This window comes from Melospiza melodia, chromosome 22 (genome assembly GCF_035770615.1).
Source record: "Melospiza melodia melodia isolate bMelMel2 chromosome 22, bMelMel2.pri, whole genome shotgun sequence".
NCBI lineage: Eukaryota > Metazoa > Chordata > Aves > Passeriformes > Passerellidae > Melospiza > Melospiza melodia.
In genome coordinates this window covers 4,993,014-5,015,000 of record NC_086215.1, presented here as the reverse complement: position 1 = coordinate 5,015,000, position 21,987 = coordinate 4,993,014, and the positions used below count along the sequence as shown (strand labels likewise).

Below are 21,987 nucleotides of genomic sequence, written 5' to 3'. Positions count from 1 at the left end.
GTTTGAGGGAGAACTTTGCCTGTTGCTTAGACTTGACTGGCTCCTGGAACACCTCCTGTCCCAGGATGTTCCCTTCCAAAGACCTAAGCAATATGTGAATCTTGGGGATTTCTTGATTAGAAGTAAATAAGATGCAAAAAATATCTCTAAAATAAATACTCAAATGTGGAAATATTAATACATAAGGAATTCCAAATGATAACTCTTCAGGGGGGAATTTTTATGGCAAGTTCTAACAAAATCTATTTCAGTGTTTGTGAAATGTCAAAAGTAAACCCAAAGCCCTTTTCAGGAGAAGGTTCAGCCTTTAACTAAGTGGTGTTTTTCGAAGTGAGTTTTGAGTGGTTGGAAGGTTGGCTGAATCAGCTCCTGAGCCAACAGAGCAAGGCTGGACAAATCCTTTGGAGAAATACAAGCAGTGCCTGGGTGCCAGGATCAAGGCCAGGGCTTAGCAGAGCCACCTGATCTTCCTACTTGGCTTGTCAGATTTTGAGTGAGCAAAATACACTGACAAAAAATACACTTGTGACCTTTTATTTTTGATGAGACTTAGTGGATAAATTCTGAAGTGTTTCCCACATCTTTTCACTTTGACAAATGTCACACTGATGTGGAAAAGGAGCCGTCAGTGGAATTTCTTTAAGTTGTCAACAGAGCCCAGCAGCAGCTGATTTGCACTGGCTGTGACCCTGAGTGATGAATGTTCCTGTTCTGGCACCTCTGACCCCTCCAGCACTGAAAACTAACACTGGAAATATTCACAGGCAATAGGTAAAGAAGCAAAATGCAGGAGTTGTGTAATGCCCAAACTGAGCTTGTCCCTAAAGCAGTGTCAGTGGAGGGAAGTAAAAATAATTGAAAGCTTTATGTGCAGCATTTCTAAAGCAGTTTTGGTTATCACTTTCTTACAGTGCAAGGGCAGCAGCAGAAATATCCTTACACAGGGAGCTTGGGAGGGATTCCAGTGGAGCTTGTGAGAGGAGGTGCTGAGACGTCCTTGAGAAAAATTCAAAATTGAGCTCCATTGAAAATCCTCATCTTGTGGTCCTGACTATTACATCCACACTAGGGGGGAAAATGTGATTTCTGTTTGATGGAATCTGTGACACTTTCTAATTTGCGATGTTTTTCACCTCTTTTTTTTTTTTTTTTTCTTTTTGTGTGTGTGTTTTTGCACCTTCCCTTCTTTTAGAGGCCATGCCCCCACTGGAAAACCTTACAGTGTCAGATGTGAACCCCTATGGGTTCACAGTGTCCTGGATGGCATCGGAGAATGCCTTTGACAACTTTCTAGTAGTCGTGGTGGATTCTGGCAAGCTGCTGGACCCACAGGAGTTTCTCCTTTCGGGAGCCCAGAGGGAGCTGAAGCTCAAAGGCCTAATTACTGGCATTGGCTATGAGGTTTTGCTTTATGGGTTTGCCAAGGGGCACCAAACAAAGCCCCTGAGCGCTCTGGCTGTTACAGGTATTTCAATGTGAGCAAATTTTGTTCCCTTCCACCCTTTTTCTCTCTCACTTTCCTTCTCACATGGAAGATGTTTCGTGCAAACCTTGGCTTTTTGCATCCTTCTCTGCATCGTGGCTCCACGTAACTCCGTCATGACCAGTGGAATTGTGTTCCCTTTAACTGGATGTTTCACTCTGAGGGATCCTGTGGAGGAGCATGTGGGGGCCTGAGGGGTGAAAGTTCCTTCTGGTCTTGCAGGTACCTCTAACAAAGTCTTGAAAGAAGAATGGCTGCATGCAGAGCTCGTCTTGTTAACAGCTGGGCACATCAGCATTCTCCAACAGCAGCATCCTCCCACGTTCCAGCCACCAGGAGCTTCAGGAACAGCCATGGACTTCTTCCCATGGCCTCCTCTTTTCCCTCTCTGTGTAATTCCACCCACAGTGGGATCATTGCCACCCCAAAGCTGGCACCTCTCTCCTCAAACCAGCTCATGCTTCCAACCCCATCAGAGCTGCTGTGTGCCAGCAGCACTTGAGCTTTCTTGGGAAAGGATTGCAGGCTGATTCTCCAGCCCCAGAACCATCAGCTCTCATCTGCACATTCCTGGCTGGGCAGCAGCAAGCTGGGAAGGGGAATCTGGTGGGAGGTTTGAGAGGAAATAAATAGGATTCGCTGTGTGTGGAAGGAAGAACTGCATTTGGTGGGAGTTTTGATAGGAAATAAATAGTATTGGCTGTGTGTGGAAGGAAGGGTTGCATTTTGTGGGAGGTTTGAGAGGAAATAAATAGGAATGGCTGTGTGTGGAAGGAAGGATTGCACTGGAGGTGGGAGGTTTGAGAGGAAATAAATAGGAATGGTTGTGTGTGGAAGGAAGAACTGCATTTAGTGGGAGGTTTGAGAGGAAACAAATAGGATTGGCTGTGTGTGGAAGGAAGGATTGCATTTGGTGGGAGGTTTGAGGGGAAATAAATAGGAATGGCTGTGTGTGGAAGGAAAAATTGCATTAAGTGGGAAGTTTGAGAAGAAATAAATAGGATTGGCTGTGTGTGGAAGGCAGGATTGCATTTGTTGGGAGGTTTGAGAGGAAATAAATAGAATTGGCTGTGTGTGGAAGGCAGGATTGCACTGGAGGTGCTGTAGGACACAACCACTCCAGCAGCATTTCTCTAGCTAATGGTGCCTGACCATATGAGTTAGAGGTGTTTTGCAGGTAATTAATTACTTACAGCCCTTGGGATCCTTTTGAATGGGTTCATTAACCAAAGACAGCAGCTCTTGCATTTAGATTGAAGGGTGCTGTTGAAGAGAGGAATTTTCATGGTTCCCCTTTGCTGTTTAAGAGCACAGTAAAGGATTCATCAGATCAGAATCATCACAGATGCCAGAAGTGCATGAAATACAGGGTTTGCATGGAGAAAAAGAATTTTCAGTGGCTTCTATGTTGTCCTCCTTGCAGAGAGAGCTCTGACAATGTTCCAGACATGTAGTTCTGTAACAAGAGCTTGCTTTTATTGGCCATAAATGTGTCACACAGGTAGGGAGGGATCAATGCCCAGGAAACTCACCTTTAGCATGTGCAACTCTGCATGTGGGAGACAAACCTGTGTGTCCATGCAGTGGTTTGCTGTTCAAGAGTGAAAGTTATAATGGGCCTGCACACACTCACATTTATCCTCTTCTGTATAACACTAATATTTTACTTTGTTTTTTTTTTTTTTTTTAATAGCTGGCAGATTGTTCCCCTTGCTTTGAACTGTGGTCGGATTCTTGCAGTCTGCTATAGCCAGACCTCAGGCAGGTCTCTGATCAACTGATTAAAAAATCATTTTTTTCTTTTCCCCACTGCTATCTTCTCCTTTTTTAGAAGCAGAACCCGAGGTCGACAACCTCCTGGTTTCAGACGCAACCCCAGATGGATTCCGTCTCTCCTGGACTGCAGATGAAGGGGTTTTCAACAGCTTTGTTCTAAAAATCAGGGACACCAAAAGGAAATCTGACCCCCTGGAGCTGATAGTGCCAGGCCATGAGCGCACCCAGGACATAACAGGGCTGAAAGAGGGCACTGAATATGAGATTGAGCTCTATGGAATTAGCAGTGGACAACGTTCCCAGCCTGTAAACACGGTAGCATCCACAGGTATTGTCTCTGCAGAGGGAAAAGTGTGACATTCCCTGCTCCTCCTCACAGCCAGCTCATGCCGTCCCAGAGGTGTCCTGAAGTGTCTCCTGCATGTCCCTTGTCCAAGTCCCTGTTTCATTGTGGTGTGGTTGTTTGTCATCAGCCCCAGCTTCCCAAGCTTCGTCACTGTCTGTTTAATACGGTTTAATTAAATTACTTTAATGGTCAGGAATTAGGCAGCAGAGTGTGGCAATTAAAACAGTGTCTTTGAGGGCCAAGAAATATTGTCTGTGCATCAGCCTTTTCAGTGATTTTCTGTGACTAATTACATCTCAGCTCTGCACAACAGTTTACCTCCCTAGGAAAGAGTTATGACAAAATGAATTTACCAGGGCCATTGAGAAGTTTATTTATGGCTTGATCAGCAAAGGCCTAAGCATCATTAATTTAGACTGATCTTACCAGGAGCAACATGTGCTGGGTAATTCAAATTGACTTGAGTTTCTTTGCAAAATCAAAGCTTTGATTCAGGTTCATAATTGAAGCGTTTCATTTTGGCACTTTTGAATGAAGTGTTTCAATCTTTTTTTTTCCACACCAAAATCGTGGTTTCATTCTGAAACACATTCAAACCTGAAGCATATGATGCAAAGTCTCATGAGATAAATTTGGTCTTTAAAAAATGTTGAGCTTGTGAAAATGTGGTAATTTGAAATCACATTAATTAATGGAGGAAAGTAAAATGATGAGACAGGAGATCTCACCAGGGCTGCAGCTCCTCCCGAGGGGCAGCTCCCATCTCTGCTCTGGGACAGGGACAGGGGTGGCACTGAATGATCCCTTCAGTCCCTTCCAGCTCAGGATATTCTGTGGTTCAATGATTCTAACAAGAGCTCTATTTATATGCAGAGTGGGACAAGGATCTTAAGTTTCACAGGATTTCTGAAACTGGGGTAATGATAAGAGATTTAAATCTCCAGACCCTTGCTGTATCTACATGACCTGATTTCTGAGGGAGTTTTGATAACAAAGATGGACAAATCAGGGAGAAGCTGGTCCCACACCCAAGTTCCCCTGGCTGGAGGGGGTCTGGGCAGGGACAGGGGCTGGATTTGATGATCTTTGGGTCCCTCCCAGCTCAGGATGTAATTCTAAGTTCCATGAGTGAGCAAAGAAGCAGGAATGCCCAAAGGAGGCATTTGCCAGCAGCAATACCTCAATGTTGAACAGCTTCTCCTCCTCTTCTTCCTCATCCTCCACCCTGCTGCCTGTGGGCTCAGCTGCCCTCCTGCCATCCCATCCCTGCCACAAACAGCCAGGCCACCCTCACCATGCCCCAGACACTTCCATGAAGCAGAACCTGCACCAGCAGCCCCCCTTGGCCAGCACTACCCCCTGAACCTGACCATGAGCTGAAGCTTCTTCCACCAATATTCAAGCCCATCCTTCCTGGGAATCCCACCAATCCTCATCTCAATAACATTCCCAGCTCTCTCACTACCCTCCCTAGAGACAATTGATGAATTACTGACCAACTCTCAACCCTCCAGCCATGGTTTATCAACCTAGTCACAAAACAACTAATAATACCCCTAGACAAAAAAAGGACACAAATGAGCCTTAAGCAGTTGACTTCTAATAGAGAAGGATGTTTAAAGCCCACTGCACTTCTCAGCAGCAGATCCCCATCCTCAGTGACTCCAGAATATTTATGGAAGTCACTGAGAGTTATCATTTTCCTCATAACCATATCCCTGTGCAGCCTTGCAGGGAGATTTAGCACATGTCACCTGCTGGAGCCCAATAGCCCAAGAGATGTTTGTCAGCTGTAAATAGCCCATGAATAATGGACAATAAAGCCACAAAAACCCAGCTAAATAATTTGGGCTGCAGGTTACACCACATTGGGTGGGTGGCTGCCAAGGCAGACAACTAATTTCTATTTTAGGAGTGGATTATTGCACAAACATATGGATATTTATAGCATTTCCAGAGTGGTTGCAAGGAAATATTTCTATTCCTGAAGAGGGAATTTATCCACTGCTGCTCTCAGAGTTGGTGCCTTTTAGAATTTTATCTGTAAAATCTCAGTTAAGTTGCAATTTAACCCCCACTGGGAGATCACAACACATCTATGGTCCAATTAATATCCTTGTGGGAGGTGTGAGTCTCATGCTGCTCCTTTCCTCTTCTTCCAGTGGTGTTTTGCCACACTGTGACAGCATTTTTTTTCCCTGAGATGATCACAAAACACTTCACATGCTCTTGATTTGTGATTAATGCAACCTGCTGCTTGCTGTTGAGTGGGAGAAGAAAGCCAGGGAACATCTTCCTCTAGTCTGCCTGGGAGTGAAAGAACAATTAGCAAAAAAATCCCTAAAAAACAGCCTCTCTCAGGTACCTTGGGTGCTTTAGCAGTTCCCTGTCCCTCACACACCTCTTTGGGGACAATGCTCAAGGATAAAGATAATTTACCTGTGCCTGCCCCACAGATGCCCTGAGGTTCTCTGTGAGTGCCAGCTCAGGAGCTCACTGGCTGCTTTCCATGCCTGCTTCATTCTGGCTTTCAGGTAGCCCAAGAAGATGATTTAATTCATTTAGTTTTCATTTCCCCGTGCTCCAAGGTGCAAATCTCTCCCACCTCTGGGACTCATTCCAGGACAGATGCTCTGATGGTCCATTGTGTTTCCTGCCAGGTTCCCTCCCAGGAAAGCTGCAGCTGGGGGATTTGGGGATGTGGAAAACTCACATCAAAGCTCTTCTTATTGCTCTTTGTCATGCAGCTCACCTGGTGTAGAAAACAAGCCTGAGGCCCATGGAAATGTGCACAGCAGAGTCCAAGTGGGACGGATTGGGGATTTTATTTTCTGGGAAAGGCTGAAATTCTCCATGTGTATGCAAACCAAGCACTGGTCCATCTGTTTGGTCTCCAAAATCACCATTTCTCTTTTTCTTCAGCCTCTCAGGCCACCTATAATGTAAAGCAAAACCAATCTAGTTTTAATTTCTCTATCTTTCCTAATTTCTCTATATTTCTCTATCTTTCCTTTTCCTTTTCTTTATTTTCTCTCATTTCCTTCAGCCTATACCCAAACCAGCAGCACTATTTTGTGCCACGTGGCTTTTCCAACCCCACCTTTCTTCCTTTCTTATCTGTAATTCTTTTCTTCCCTTGGCTTGTGAGCAAACCCCACCAACATAACACTTCTAGTGAGCTCCAGAAACATAATTTACATTTCTCTTGAGAGCTCAGTTGTTTTTCTTTCCTTGCCTTTCAGTTGATTTAGTGTCCTGCTGCTTTGGGGACACATGGAACAAACAGCCTCTGACTCCTTTCCTGTAGAAATGTTCTTTCCAAGCTATTTCAAGCCCAATTCCTATTTTATTTTCCTCCTCTTGCCCCCCTTCCCCTGCTCTCAGCCTGTCTCCACATTCCTCTTCATGTGGTTGATGTTTGGGATCTCTCCTCTTTGTACTCATGGCCTGCTCTGTGTGTGATGTTTATTTTTTAATACCTCAGGGTTGTTTTGGTTACAGCCAAAAAATTCTGGAACGATTGGAAATGGGATGCTCAATGTAAACCTGGAAGAGGCAGCTCTTTTTACCACGTCCTTCCAAAGCCCTTTCCATGCTTGTTCTGCAGGATCTTAATTAAGCCTCCAACTGGAATGTTTCAGATATATGCTGAGTTTACTCTTGGGTTATTTTTGGTAAAATTTGGGCTTTGTTTGCCTCAGCTTACTGATTAAAGTCAGGTGGGCAAGTGCAGTGCTCAGGTTTTGACAGGGAAAGGCTGAGTTTTATGACAAAGAGCTTAAGGTGCCTTCCCCATGATGGTTGTACTTGGATGTTCTCTGGATGGATGTGCTTGAAAGAAAATCATGAGTTCAGAGAGAGGTTCCAGGAGGAAAAACTTGTTGCTTCTGGTTTGAAGCCAACAGAAGTTCCAGGAGTGAGTCCTTGAGAGGAGCCTTGAGGGGCTCCCACACCTGATCCAGGTCTCCTTGGAGCATCCTGCATTAGGAACTTCATGCTCAGGAAGGGAGATCTGTCCATGGCTGTCACTGCTGTGTGTCACAGAGGGCTCTGGGGCTCAGTGGAAAGCCTAAAAATCCTCCAAGTGAAACTGGGATAGAAAAAATCTTAAATACAGCATACCATGGATAGCAGAATGTTATTTCTGTGCATGTTTCTCAAGCTTTTCTACAGCACTGAAATCTCTGTTATTTCTATATGTAGATACACATTGGGTATTTTTAACCTATGCAATACTGGACTGGTCCTGAAAAAAAGGAAAATTTGTTGCAAATATGTTGTTGCTGTAATGGAATCCTTCAGTTTTGTACCTCCCGCATGAATGTTGTTTGGAGCAGAACACTGACAGCACCAGCTCAGGGTTTAGGGTGATAAAACAAATCAAGGACTGATAAACAGGACTAAGGACTGACAAACTAACAATTCACCTTTTCCTCCACACTGTGTGGTGTGTTCTGTGTTCTCCCTTGACAGTGGTTGGCTCTCCCAAGGGGATTTCCTTCTCTGACATCACAGAAAATGCTGCCACAGTCAGCTGGACCCCCCCTCGCTCCCGCGTGGAAAACTTCCGGATCTCCTACGTCCCTGTCGCAGGAGGTGAGCTGGGGTGCCAGGGACGGCAGGAGGGGTTTGCTGGGCTGCCATCCCTCCTTTCAGGGCATCCCCCAGGTGATCTTGCACAGATCACCTCTTTTTCTTCTTCAGGAATGGGGGAGTGCAGCCAACCTCTGTCTAGAAACCACATCCCATGGGCAGGGCTCAGAGGTGGATGCTGGAGTGGTTGTGTGTCGCGGACATCTTTTCATGAAAATCCTTTCCTTAGGATTTTTTCCTGCTGAGAAGCTGGGAGGCCTCAGGAACAAAATGTAAACAATGATTATTTGCTGCTGTGGAATGCAACAGGTGCATCTGTGATTGGTCTCATGTTGGATGTTTGTAATTAATGGCCAATCACAGCCCAGCTAGCTTAGACTCTTTGTCTGAGACACAAACCTTTGTTATTCATTCTATTCTATTCTTAGCTTAGCTAGCCTTCTGAGATGAAACTTTTTCTTCTATTCTTTTTAGTGTAGTTTTAATGTAATATATATCATAAAATAATTAATCAAGCCTTCTGAAACATGGAGTCAGATCCTCGTCTCTTCCCTCAACCTGAGACCCCCGTGACCACCATCACAGCTGTGCTCCTAAGTCTTTGTCTGAACCTCCTCAGCAAGGATTAGTTTCCAAACTGTCATTATTTTGTAGGCACTTCATGAGCTGAACACACTGTAAAAGATGGCCCTTGAAAACAATAATCAGAACCCATGGTTACAATAAAATTTCAAGGCAGTGATTTACTCAGTGCTCCCCAACGTTATGTCATTCTGGTTTAGTGTCCAACTTCAAACGCTTCCTCTGCTTCAACAGATTTTAAACCTAATTTAGGGACATCTCTAAAGGGAAACAGCTAAAGAACAAACACTAAAGACATCAGCACCAAAAGACATCAGCACAAAAAAGCTGCTGCTGTTGACTGAGACAAGGAAAGATTTAGATCTTTAGACAATATAGCCTGGAAGCACACGTGCAGCTTTAAATACACTGGTCCCACAGAAAAACAGGAATCCAGTCATAAAGTTAGGCACTTCTCTAAGTGCTTTCCTGGAATAAACCCAGAATTTGGAGCAAAGATGGGTGCTAAGTCCTCAGCCACACACAGAGCACCTTTCAAAATAACAAATACTGTATCTTTAATCTAAATGAGGGGGGTAAAGGAGAATCTTCCAGCCCTCACCATAAACAAGGCAGATCTAAACTGCAAGTCCTGTCCTCCAGGTGTTTGTACTCCCATGTAGAGACTGCTGGGGTTTCTGCTTACACCTTGTAAAAATTGTATTTTTCTGAACAGAAATCACTGAATGGTTTGCATAGGAAGGCAGCATAAAGCTGATCTCATTACAACTCCCTGTCACAGACAGGGACACTTTCCACTAAAAAAGTTAATTTTTCTTACTGAATACAAACCAGTGGTTTAGATTTAGGTGTTATGACAACAATATTTGACACCGGTGGTTGTAACTAACTGGGAAAATTCCTCTCCTGCTGTAGAATCACATCCATAGTGGCCAAAATATCTTTAACTTGAAAAACACCCTTCAAGCATTCCCTGGAGTATTGTGTCACTCATCCCTTGGCATTGGCCTCATCCTAGGTACTCCAAATGTTGTCACAGTCGAAGGGAGCAAGACAAGAACCAAGCTGGTGAAGCTGGTCCCAGGTGTGGACTACAACGTCAGCGTCATCTCTGTGAAAGGCTTTGAAGAAAGCGAGCCCGTCTCTGGCATCCTGAAAACAGGTAATCATATAAAAGCAGCAAATAGCAGCTCTTTAAATGGTTCATCTGACTCAGACACTGGAGCTGCAGATTCACCAAGATCCCATTCTTGCTGCCCACACAAACTGTAGGAAGCTCTTTGTCCCACTCCTTCTTTGTCTTTGCATTTACATAAAGATGGAACTTGTAAATCTGGTCAGGCTCCCATTTGCTAAATGCTAAATAAACCTGTGAGATCGAGACAATTAATGTATTTAAAGTTCTAATTCACTAGAAAGAATCAGAAGTTCCTTTTGTTTCTTTTTTTAAATTATTGATGGTTTTGAGATGAGGGAGCCAAGGCCCAGCTCAGCTGAGCAGTTCAGGCCAGTTTCTGTTGTGGACTTCACATGTCCCAGGCTCCAGACTGTCCTAAGCATAAAAACATTCTCTTCAATATTCTCTCAATGTTTTCCTGTTTTTTTTTTTTTAAATATCCCTGCAGGAAATGAGGGCTCACTCTGCTCCTGCTGACCCCTCCTTGTATTCTTTCTGGGGGCTGACAAACATTCAGAGAGCTGAGGCAAAGAACAAGATGATGAGCACTGATAATGACAGGAGATTTATAACCCATTCCAGCTGCTCTGGAGGCAAAGATCCCATCTTAATTCAAGGAGACCATAAACCTGTGTGAAAAGTGGAGTCCTGAGAGGAGGCAAAGCAGGACATGGGGGCAATTTGGATGCCTGGCTGGCTGTGGGATTGGTTTGTTCCAAAAAAGCTGCTGGGAGGTCACAGTGGCCATCAGCTGCTGTCACTTTGGTTATTTTTCCCAGCTCTGTCTCCTGAATTTGTTTGAAAAAACAACCCAGATTTGAGAGTGTTGAGAGAAATATGTCAGCTTTGACAGAGCTGTTGAGATTGATGGTATCAAGAGTGATCTGAGAAAGTGGTTAGTTCTGTTTGTTCCCAGAATTTCATCTCTTCCAGCACTGACCTCCCTTTCCAGAGAAGGTTTTGGTGTCTCTTCATAGGCACTGACGTCTTTCCTGCAGAACTCCACTATTCCAGAGGGAGCCATAAAAGCTGCACTGAGTTTTGGGCATTTTCTCTCATGAATTTACAGCAGAGCATTGCACAGAGCTGAGAATGTTTGTCAAATTCCCTCAATCTGTTTTTGTCCAATTCCTTCAATCTGTTTTTTCTTCCAGCTCTGGACAGCCCATCAGGCCTGGTAGTGGTGAACATCACAGACTCTGAGGCTCTGGCAACCTGGCAGCCAGCAATTGCTGCTGTGGATAACTACGTGGTGTCCTACTCTTCTGAGAAAGGTGAGAGGAGCTGTGTTTTGTGGAGATAAACAAAACTCCACAACTTTTGTGAAAGTTGTAAAGCCAGGATGTTTATTACAACGCTGGACACTTGTGGGAATTGTTCCTCTAAAATGACATGTGTATCTCTGGGAACTTCAGGTCCCTTTTTATCTCCCTCTCAAATACATATGCATACAATTTCACAATAGGTTCATACATATTCATTTTTACGAATTTCATGTGACATTTGCCGCCAGTTCTTCTTTATCAGAAAGAATTTTTAGGTCAGGTTCACCTGCTCTCACAGCAGTCTCTGTCTCTCTTTTATGACCCTCTATCTCTGTCTTTCACTGAAGCAGTTTCTCTGAGCTTAGGCTTTTGCAGTCACGTTACATATCTATGTTTTCTAACTACAGACTTAACTCAAAGATGTACATTTCACCTAAATAAAAATAGATTTCTACTCTGGAAAATTTCTACTCTGTCTCAGCTGGAAATGGCTTGAGGGGCTGAAAGGTCAAAGCTCTCAAGAGGTGCTGATTGTAAGTCCAGGAAAATCGCAGAATATCCAGAGCCGAAGGCACCCATTAGGATCATCTAATCCAACCTCTGTCCCTACCCAGATCCTCCACCAACCCCACCCTGGGCATCCCTGGCAGAGCTGTCCAAATGCCCCTGGAGCTCTGGGGCTGTTATTTGGAGAAGGGGCTTTGCTGGAAGCATTTAAACATTGATCGTTTTAATTCAGCACTCTCGATTCAGCCATGAGCAGACACAAGGGAGATTCCTGGGAAGCAGAGGCGGTGTTATAATCCCTGTGAACACTAGAGAGAGCTCACACTTTTAGAGAAAGGGCTCTGGTGGAACCCAGACTCAGAAGAGGTGCTAGCACAGCCATGGGCTTTTATCATTCTGCATTTGCATCAACTAGGAATAACAGAAATCAGTGAGTGGAGCACAGAGTTGAGCACAACATTGTTACCATCATATTTTCTGGAAAAATCTTTTTGCCAGGATTTCTCTCCTGGGAAGCTGAGAAGCCTCAGAGAAAAAAAACCCCAAAAAATATTCTCGCATTTGCTTGTCCTGTGTTTTGTTGCTTTGGAATGTGGTTCGAGATTGTTTATCCAACATGTGAATTGTTTTGACTTAATGACCAACCACAGACAGGCTGTGTAGGGACTCTGGAGAGTCACGGTACTTTTTAATAAGTATCTTGTTAAGCTGTCTGTAAGTATCCTTTCTCCATTCTTTAGTATAGTTTAGTATGGCATTCTGTAATATGATATGATATAGTATGATATAATAATGCAATATAGTATGATATGACATAATATAATATAATATAATATAATATAATATAATATAATATAATATAATATAATATAATATAATATAATATAATATAATATGATATAATATAATATAATATAATATAATATAATATAATGTAATGTAATGTAATGTAATATAATGTAATACAATACAATATAATATAATAATATAATATAATATAATATAATATAATATAATATAATATAATATAATATAATATAATATAATATAATATAATATTTCTAAGAATATGGAGTCAGATTCACCGTTTCCTTCCTGCCACAGGGAACCCTGACAATACCACAGACCACGATGTGTCTGAATGCAATCAACCTCTCCATTTGTGTGTTCTGTTCTCAGAGCCGGAGGTGACCCAGCTGGTGTCAGGGAACACGGTGGAGTACGACCTGCAGGGGCTGCAGCCTGCCACTGAGTACAGGCTGAGCGTCCACGCGCAGAAGGACACGCAGAGGAGCGAGAGCCTCTCCACGCACTTCACCACAGGTGCCATCCCACCCACAGCCAGCCCTTCCAGTCCCACCTGCTCTGTGCTCCTCTGCTGCCTTTTTCACTGGAAACCTGAGTTTTGATAGCGTTTGCATCACCTTTCTCCACTGGGGCTGACCAGAGGTGGTTTTCTGTCAGTGATGCCTCAGGTTTCAGCTTTTCTATTTTTCACATTCTGTGCTGCTTTAGTGGGTGGGTCTGAGCTTCACATCAGGGGATGGTGAGCTCTGTGCACAGAGCAGGGAGACAAAACAATTCCTGCTCCAGCTGGGCACCAAGGACAAATGACCAAATCTCAGCCCAAGAGCACAAACAGCGTGGGCTGGAGAGAGAAAATCAAGCAGGGTGGGACTGCCTGGGCTAAAGCTGGAATGGGACAATGAACTGCAAGGTGCAAATGGAGCAGAACTGATCACAGTGACAGACCCCGTGCCCAGCCGTGCATTTTGGGGCCATTTGGTTCACCTTGGGTGCAGCCCTGGCTGGGCTCTTGTGCTGCCCAAGGTGGATAGTCTCAGTTCAGTTGAAGAAAGAACAGAGATAATTTCTCCCAGGCTGAGCCTGAGAATCTTAGAGGAAAGAATTAAAACAATTATTATCACTCTTTCTATAACTCTTTCTATATTTATAAATATAGCCCTCCAGCATGTGCTATTCATAGTTCACCAATAGTGTGAGATGTTCCTACTTTGAAACCAATCAAGTCTCTCCTTAGCAAGTCCCATTATAAAAAGATCCACTACTTTTAATAAACACTTTTGCCTTCTGATTCACCTAAAGACTGGAGGCTTTCATGCAGTCCCTGACTCAACAGCATCAGGGACCAAGGACAAATGGTCCAAATCTCAGCCCCAAGAGCACAAACAATATGGGCTGAAGAGAGAAAAACAAGGAGGATGAGACTTCATAACCTAAAGCTGTAATTAGACAATTAGCTCCAATATGCAAATGGACCAAAACTTACAGCAATATGAGATCACCAATTCTGCAGAGTCTCAGGGCAGGAGCTCTTCCTTGGCTGCTGAACGTGCCCAGCTGGTTTCACACTTGTGGCTTTCCATGAGCATCAGCGGGATCAGGGATGGTTCTCATTTTCCTGCCTTGGCTTGTCCCAGGGTATTAATTAGGGAGCCACACCAATCCAGTCCTGTAATCACAGGGGGGAAGGGAAGCTGGAGATTGGAGCCAGATCAAGCAGGAAAAGTTTTCCTATTCTATGAAGGTTTCCTATTCTAAAAAGTTTTCCTATTCCAAAAAAAGCATAATTGGAGCCAGAGTTTTATTTCCTGGGAATATGTAAATACCAATCTGTCTTCATGTGAGAAATAATGAAGCACACAATTTTCTCTCAAAAGACATTTCAGTGCAACTGTTCATAAAATAAGGTGCCTGGAACAAGGCAATATTTTAACTTAGATAAAGTTAACACCTTTATTTTAAACTACCAATGGGAAAATTAATTCTTAACCACAAAAGTTAAGTTTGAAGTGTTTTTTCATTTCAAATTTCTCTGGAGAGAAGGTTTGTTTTCCTGGCTTGTTTTAATATACGGCCCACTAGATAACCTGTGGAACTGACTTTGTATGGATGTGATTGTAATTGCTGTGGTGTCTCCTGCAGGGCTGGATGCTCCAAGGGATTTGAGTGCCACTGAGGTGCAGTCAGAAGCAGCTGTGATGAGCTGGAGGCCTCCCCGTGCTCCAGTCACTGGATATCTCCTGATCTACGAATCCATCGATGGCACAGTCAAGGTAAATAAACCTCAGGGGCTGTGCCTCAAATCTGGGCAGTGAAGATGTTCTGAAGTGTCCAGCAATGCCACATAATCCTGTGCCTTAATTTAAACACCACATTTAAAAATACTCACTGCCTCTTTCAGTGCTAGACTGAACACAAATGCTTTTAAAACCTGTTAAAAGACTTTCGTACATTATACCCTGAAACTGAAGCTCCATTGCAGCTTGAATTTTGCCTTTCATCCCTTCACAATACAGAAAAAATCACAAACATTTTCCTTCATTCCAAACAGATACCATGGAGTAAACTCAAACCCCCAAAGGATGTGACTCATTTTTCTAAAGTCAGGGGAACCCCTGTGCAAAGGGCTGTCTAAGGAAGGATGAACTTGCCTCTTATTCTCCTATAATTTAATTTCTTCCTACATAATTAATTACACTAAATGCTTAAATATGAATCAGGTGAATCCCAGAAAAAATAAAATTTTGGATGCCCAGCCTGGATCAAGGGAGAGAATTCTAATTTTCAGGAAGGCAAATTCCCCAAGCACACTGAAAATCAGTCCTTTAAAACAGCCTTTTAAAGCCTGGAGTGCAACATTTCCTTGTCCTAAAGGATGAGTTCCCCAGTTTTTTATGAATTTCACAATCTGTACATTCAGGACATGTAAGCATTTATGCTGCCTTGCTTTCAAACCTCCCAGCTTGTACATTAGGATGGTAAACACTCATTTCCAGGCAGGCTTTATTGAACTTTTAAATATTAGCTTGGTAAAAATCTTAGAGGAGTAGCTTTATATTAATTAATCTCGATGGTTAAAAGTACCATCAATAATTATGACAAAAAACAATGTGACAGACTGAAATATGCAACCATTCTGGTCATTATGATTTATTTCTCTGAGATTTCCCTGTATGATTTCTTTTCTCCATAGGAAGTCATCCTAAACCCTGAGACAACCTCCTACAGCCTGACAGAGCTGAGCCCCTCCACGCAGTACACGGTGAAACTGCAGGCCCTGAGTGGGGCCCTGAGGAGCAAAACCATCCAGACCATACTCACCACCAGTAAGGACATTAGAATAACCTGAAATATCTAAAATAATGCTGAATATTAATCTAAAATAATCTAAATACTGCTGAGCTCTGCTGTGAGGACACACAGACCCCACACAAGATAATCTGTTTGTAGTGTTGGTGCAAAGTCCCTGTTCCCCCAGACCTGTTTTCCCTTGGCAGGATGAAATTCCAATATCCATCCACATCACCCTCACAGTCTGGCGAAGCATCCTGCCTTGCCAAGTGAAAAATCAGCAGGAACTCTTTAAAATCCAGCTGACACTTTGATTTCTCCCTGTATCGATCCCAGCGAGCAGGGGAAACAAATCAGAGCTTGGATCTGAAATGAAGCAAACCACAGAGGCACACACAGATCAGTGCTGGGGGCTGAGCAGATGGATTTCTGGGCAGGCTTTTCTCCTCTCTCTGAGATGGGCTGTCTCAAAGCCCCTCTGCACATCAGCTCCAGCCCAACAGGACAGCTCTGCAAGGATAAATTGGCTTCTCTGAAGGTCACTTCACAGCTGACATTAAAAAAAGGAGTTGCTCTGTATTAGCTGTGACACTTTGCCTGTCATTTGTCTCACTTTTCTCAGTTTCCAGCCTTTCAGGCCCAGCAGGACCTGCAGTCATCCCCATTCCCCCTCCTGCTGCTGGCACCAGCTCCAGCCCAAGGATTGCCAGAAATCACCCAGCCCTGAGCCTTCCCTGTCACTGTTTGTGCAGAGCAGGATGAACTCACCAACACATCCAGAAATGGGAGAGGAATTAAATCTGGGTGAATTTAGGTGATGTTTGGCAAATTGACCATGAGCAGGGACTGACCAGGTGCCTTTAGCCATGTGAACAGTGTCAGACTCATTCAGGCAGAGACTTAAGCCTGGCCTTAACTCTAAAAATACATTTGTGTCCATTTATTGACAGGGATTATTTAGTGACTATTTAGTGACAGTCACTCTTAGTGACTGAAGGAGCCCCCTGTAGAGTCACTTTTCTCCAAATCCCAAAGCTGATGGAAACTTGCTTGGCCTTAAATCACACCAGGGAGGTTTAGATTCAATATCAGGAAAAATTTCGCCATGGAAAGAGTTGTAAAGAATTGGAATAAGCAGTGTTGGAGTCCCCATCCCTGGAAGCATTTAAAATACCTGTGGAGGTGGCACATGGGGACATGGTGGTGAACATGATGGTGGGACTGTGTTAATGGTTGGATTTGATCTTAGAGGTCTTTTCCAACCTTAACAATGCCATGATTCTGTGAAATCCTCTGGAGCTGCAGCACAGGCAGGGATGTGTAACACTGGCAAGGATCAGCAGCCACTCTGTGAGAAGCTGCAGGTAAAAACTCTCCTTTGGATACACCTTAATTGACTGAAAAGTGAATGACCTGAGTGAATAAAACAAAAAAAAAAATAAAAGGTGTTTTAGGGGGGTTAGAAATTGTTCTGACTGCAATAATTTTATTGCCTTGTTGTCAGAAAGAAAAGCTTAACAACATTTTCCTGTAGTTTCGACTGTTGCTGTTTGCTTTGTTTTTTAGGAGTGTAGCTTTATAACACATTTAATATTGTGCTTGCTAGAAAAAGACTCAAAATTAATTTATTTTTGATTGAAGTTCTGTCTTTTTATTCCCCCTCCATTTTCTGTCACGTGAGCAGAGATCAGTACATTTGTTTTTCCCCAAAAATTGCTATAACACAGCTCCTGAATTTCAGCCTTTAGCTGGAGGATGCACTCCCATCATAGCAGGGAGTAGTTATCTAACATTCCCATCACTTCCAGTGTAGACAGATGTGAAAAACCACATTCAAAAGAAGAATTCACCTCACCAGCTGTATCCTGTGGATGTTCTGCATGCAGGATGCAATTACAAACCTGTTCCTGGGATCTGCAGCTGTCCCACAAGGGATTTTCCTGAGCCATCTGCATTGTGCACATTCCTTGTAACTGCTGATTTCCTAAGGAATGCTTTCTCCTCCCTGTGTGTGCAGCTGGGCTCCTCTATCCCTACCCCAAGGACTGCTCCCAGGCCCTGCTGAATGGAGAAGCCACCTCTGGGCTCTACACAATTTACCTGAACGGGGACAAGGCTCAGCCTCTGCAGGTGTTCTGTGACATGGGCGAGGACGGCGGCGGCTGGATCGTGAGTATGGGGCAGGGGCAGCACATCCCCTCCTGCTCATCCAGGCACCCTCAGAGTGTCATTATCACACTAGGGCTCTTCTATCTATAAATCTGGGGAGTTTCATCCTGGGTAGGTGTAGTGGTTTTGGTTCACTGATTTGAGATTTCACCAATTTTGAGGTTTCCCGGCCAATGCGCCAATGAGTGTAGCGGGTGATTATCACAGTAGGATAATAGTGTTATCATCACAGTAGGATAACAGTGTTATCATCACAGTAGGGCTGTCCTGTCTATAAATTTGGAAGTTGTATCCTGGGCAGGTGTAGTTGTTTTGGTTTGCCAATTTTTCACCAATTTTGAGGTTTCACAGCCAATGCACCAATGAATGTGGTGGGTTATTATCACAATAGGATAAGAGTGTTATTATCACAGTAGGATAATAGTGTTATTACCACAGTAGGGCTGTCTTGTCTATAAATTTGGGGGGTTTTATCCTGCGTAGGTGTAGTGGTTTGGTTCACCAATTTTTCACCAATTTTGAGGTTTCCCAACCAATGCACCAATGAGTGTGGTGGGTTATTTTCACAGCAAGATAATAGTGTTAGGATAATAGTATCACACTAGGGCTGTCCTGTCTATAAATTTGGAAGCTTTATCTTAGGTAGGTGTAGTGGTTTTGGTTCCCCAATTTGATATTTCACCAATTTTGATGTTTTCTGGCCAATGCACCAATGAGTGTTATCATCACAGTAGGATAATAGTGTTATTACCACAGTAGGGCTGTCCTGTCTATAAATTTGGTAGTTTTATCCTGGGTAAGTGTAGTGGTTTTGGTTCCCCAATTTGAGATTTCACCAATTTTGAGGTTTCCTGGCCAACTCACCAAATGCATGTGGCAGGTTCAGGGCTGGCCTATCACCAGTACACTAACTTCCTGCTGCGAGATAGGATTAGGAGAAAGGTAAAGCAGGTTCAAAACCTTAAAAGGGTATAAAGAAAATTTTATTAACAGTAACTAAAAGAAAAAAAAATAAAGAATTAAAACAAACCTTTCAGAACACTTCTCCTCCCCCCACAACATTTCCTTGTCCACTGACAATGTCAAGAAACAAAACTTTAAATTTCCCCTTAGTTTACCACCTCTAAAATAGTCTTTTTTCAGTTCACTTAGGGAGAGAAGTCCCTCTTGAAAAACTATGACAGCAGGACACTCCAGTGCCCAGCTCTTTCTGTAGCTGGAGGACAGAGAGGTGTCTCCAAAGGATGTTCACACCCCTGGTTTCAGCCCTGATCCCTCTCCACTGGTGGAAGGGCTGCTGAAATGACTATATTGGATAACACATCTTCTAAATAATCACCAAGGAGGGTGAACTGACTCTGAATGACAGAGGGAGTGAGGGAGATTACAGCACAGCCCAGGAGAAGCATTTGTTCAGCAGCCACGGGGTGCAGTGGCTTCCAAAGCCACTGTGCAAGGGACACATCCCACCCAGGCAACAAGAAATGGCAGTAAATGCCACCTCTCCACACTGACACCCCAAATCTGAACATGCCAAAGGGAGCCAGGGCACAGAAAGGCAGGAGGAGCTGGAGGAATGCTTGTCTGGGAGATGCAGGGTGGAAAAACCCTTGGCTGAGAAATCCAGAGATGCAGGATGGGTTTAAAAGAGCAGAGAGGAGGAACTGAGAGGCCATGTCATGCACAGGAGCCTGGGAACCCAACAAAGAAATTGAAGACTTAAAAAATACATGGAGCATGCAAAAACCTGTGTGCAACTCAGTCCTTGCAGTGAGGCGTTGCTGGGAGGGGTAAAGGAAGGGCAGGAGCACTGCTGGGCTCTGTGTTTGTAAATGTTCTTCCCCTCTGGCCAGAGCAGTCTGTCCATAACATTTCCTGCTTTTAGGTGTTCCTGAGGCGTCAGAATGGAAAGCAAGATTTCTACAAGAACTGGAATACTTATGTAGCAGGGTTTGGAGATCCTAAGGAGGAATTCTGGATAGGTAAGTGCTGAAAATTTGTATTTTTGGAAAAAAAAAAATAACCAAACAAAACAGAAGCGCAGAAGTCCAGGAGATACTGAGAGGCCTCCATTTAGCTGGCAGGAGTATTTGTAAAGGGCAACAGGAGAAAAGGAGCCAGGGACACCCTACATGAGGGAGCCTGAAAGGGCCAGGCTCAGCCTGCAGTTCAAGGGTGCCATGCTGGGGTCACCAAGTGAACCCACCCAATGCTCACTGGGGCTCTGGGAGCAGTCAGAGGTGACCTGGAAAGGAGGTTCTGCTTCCTCTCCTCCTGGGACACCCCCACCAGCAAAGGCTGATGATCCAGAGAGGAAAAGCAGGGCAAACAGAAGTCATAAACTCACATTTTGGTAAAATAAAAGTAAACCATCCACATTTTCAAAAGTTGCACTGCATTTTTCTGGCTGTAAATGAAAGATGATGATGATGATCACATAGCACAGCTTTGGTTGTTTTGCCCAACCTGTTTCTATTATTTGAAGGGAAGACCTCTCCCAGTCAGCCTGGGACTATTCATTTGTTTTTGTGCTGACATCACACTAGAGCTGATCCAACTCAGTGTCCTCACCTGTGCTGGTGTCCTGCTCTGTTTGTACAGTCCAGTATGGCCCCATTAAGGGAATAATGCCATGGCAGAGACAAAAACATGGAGACTGATGCCTTAAGGAACCTGGAAATCAAACAACACCTTTTTGAGATAACATTAGTATAGGAGTAATGTAAAGGTTGATCTTTATTGGAGGCCTCTAGAGGTGAATATGGAAAATGTCCACAAAAGCCCCTCCCCCATGAGGTGAACACAGCTTTTATAAATTTAGCAAATTAGCATAATTGACAAAATCACCAATTAGGAGCACAAGTAGTGATGCAATCTACTCACAGTTCAAGCTCTTTCTAAATCCTCCTCCCTCAGATGGAACTGAACTTTGTTGATGTAAATGGGTCTCTCTGTAAAAAGGTTTCGGCCTTGGTTCCCAGGGAGAGCCAAGGTGGGATAGGGGCTTTGGAATGTGTTTTGTCTTTCTGCCTATCAGGGCAGGGAAAAGCACTGGGAAAACTAAGTAGGATTGCAACAACGGGCTACAGAGCTCCAAATATGTGTGTAAAGAATACAGAGAATACAGAAGAGAAAAAAGGCAAAAAAAAAAAAACATTTGGCATCAAGACAAACATTCCTTCCTGCCCACAGGTCTGGAGAACCTGCACAAAATCACTTCTCAGGGCCAGTACGAGCTGCGGGTGGACCTGAGGGACAAGGGGGACACGGCCTACGCCGTGTACGAGCGCTTCAGCGTGGGCGACGCCAAGAGCCGCTACCGCCTGCGCGTGGATGGCTACAGCGGCACTGCAGGTGAGGGCAAAACTGACTGTCCCTCCTCCAGGGACACACTGCCTCCCACTGACTCAGGGAAAAGGTGTGAGTGTTGCAGAGCAGCAGGTGCCTCTCCTGTGTGAGTGGCTTGGTTTGGAAAGCCAGGTGTCTGCTAAGGAAGGCAGGAGCCACCCCTGAAACGGAAAATGTAACCACCCTCTCTACGAATGATGATGATCTTTACGTTGATGGTGATGATCACACTCTCTATGAGTTATTATTTAATTATTATAATTTTGAAATTAAGGAGGTCTCAGGCAAAGATATGGGAATAGGAATAATTCAGTTCTTTTATAACAATTCCCCAGTTCTTTACTAGGAATAGGAATAATTCTGTTCTTTTATAATAATTCCCCAGTTCTTCACTAGGGAAGAAAATAAAAAAATAAAATAAACAATGCAGTAAATCAAAACAACACGGCAAGAATCAGACCATGCCCTGCCCCCTGTGTGTCAGGGCGGTGTCCCAGCCCCATCCCAGGGGGGCTCAGCCCTCCTGCAGTGCCAGCTGTGGCTCTGCTGCAGCAGGGATCCTGCACAAGGGGGGAGTTTTCCTCTGCAGCTCCAGGGCTGCTGCAGATGGGCCTGGGCTCCCTCTGGCCATGCAGGGCAGCAGAAA

General features: G+C 44.0%; 1 protein-coding gene across 4 annotated transcripts in view; it reads left to right on the top strand.

Annotated features, from left to right (window-relative positions):
* The window catches only part of TNC (tenascin C), an 80,387-nt gene that overhangs the window by 55,138 nt on the left and 3,262 nt on the right, over positions 1-21,987 (top strand). For 2 of the 4 annotated variants that reach the window (XM_063174529.1, XM_063174531.1), the window contains 10 exons: positions 3,315-3,587; positions 8,079-8,201; positions 9,799-9,942; positions 11,112-11,231; positions 12,909-13,052; positions 14,676-14,806; positions 15,727-15,859; positions 17,842-17,993; positions 19,879-19,975; positions 21,186-21,347. In XM_063174529.1, coding sequence (XP_063030599.1) covers positions 3,315-3,587; positions 8,079-8,201; positions 9,799-9,942; positions 11,112-11,231; positions 12,909-13,052; positions 14,676-14,806; positions 15,727-15,859; positions 17,842-17,993; positions 19,879-19,975; positions 21,186-21,347 — 1,479 coding nt within the window. Of the gene's footprint in view, positions 1-1,192; positions 1,466-3,314; positions 3,588-8,078; positions 8,202-9,798; positions 9,943-11,111; positions 11,232-12,908; positions 13,053-14,675; positions 14,807-15,726; positions 15,860-17,841; positions 17,994-19,878; positions 19,976-21,185; positions 21,348-21,987 lie in introns of all 4 variants that reach the window. The other 2 variants (XM_063174533.1, XM_063174532.1) reach the window with 2 other exon arrangements.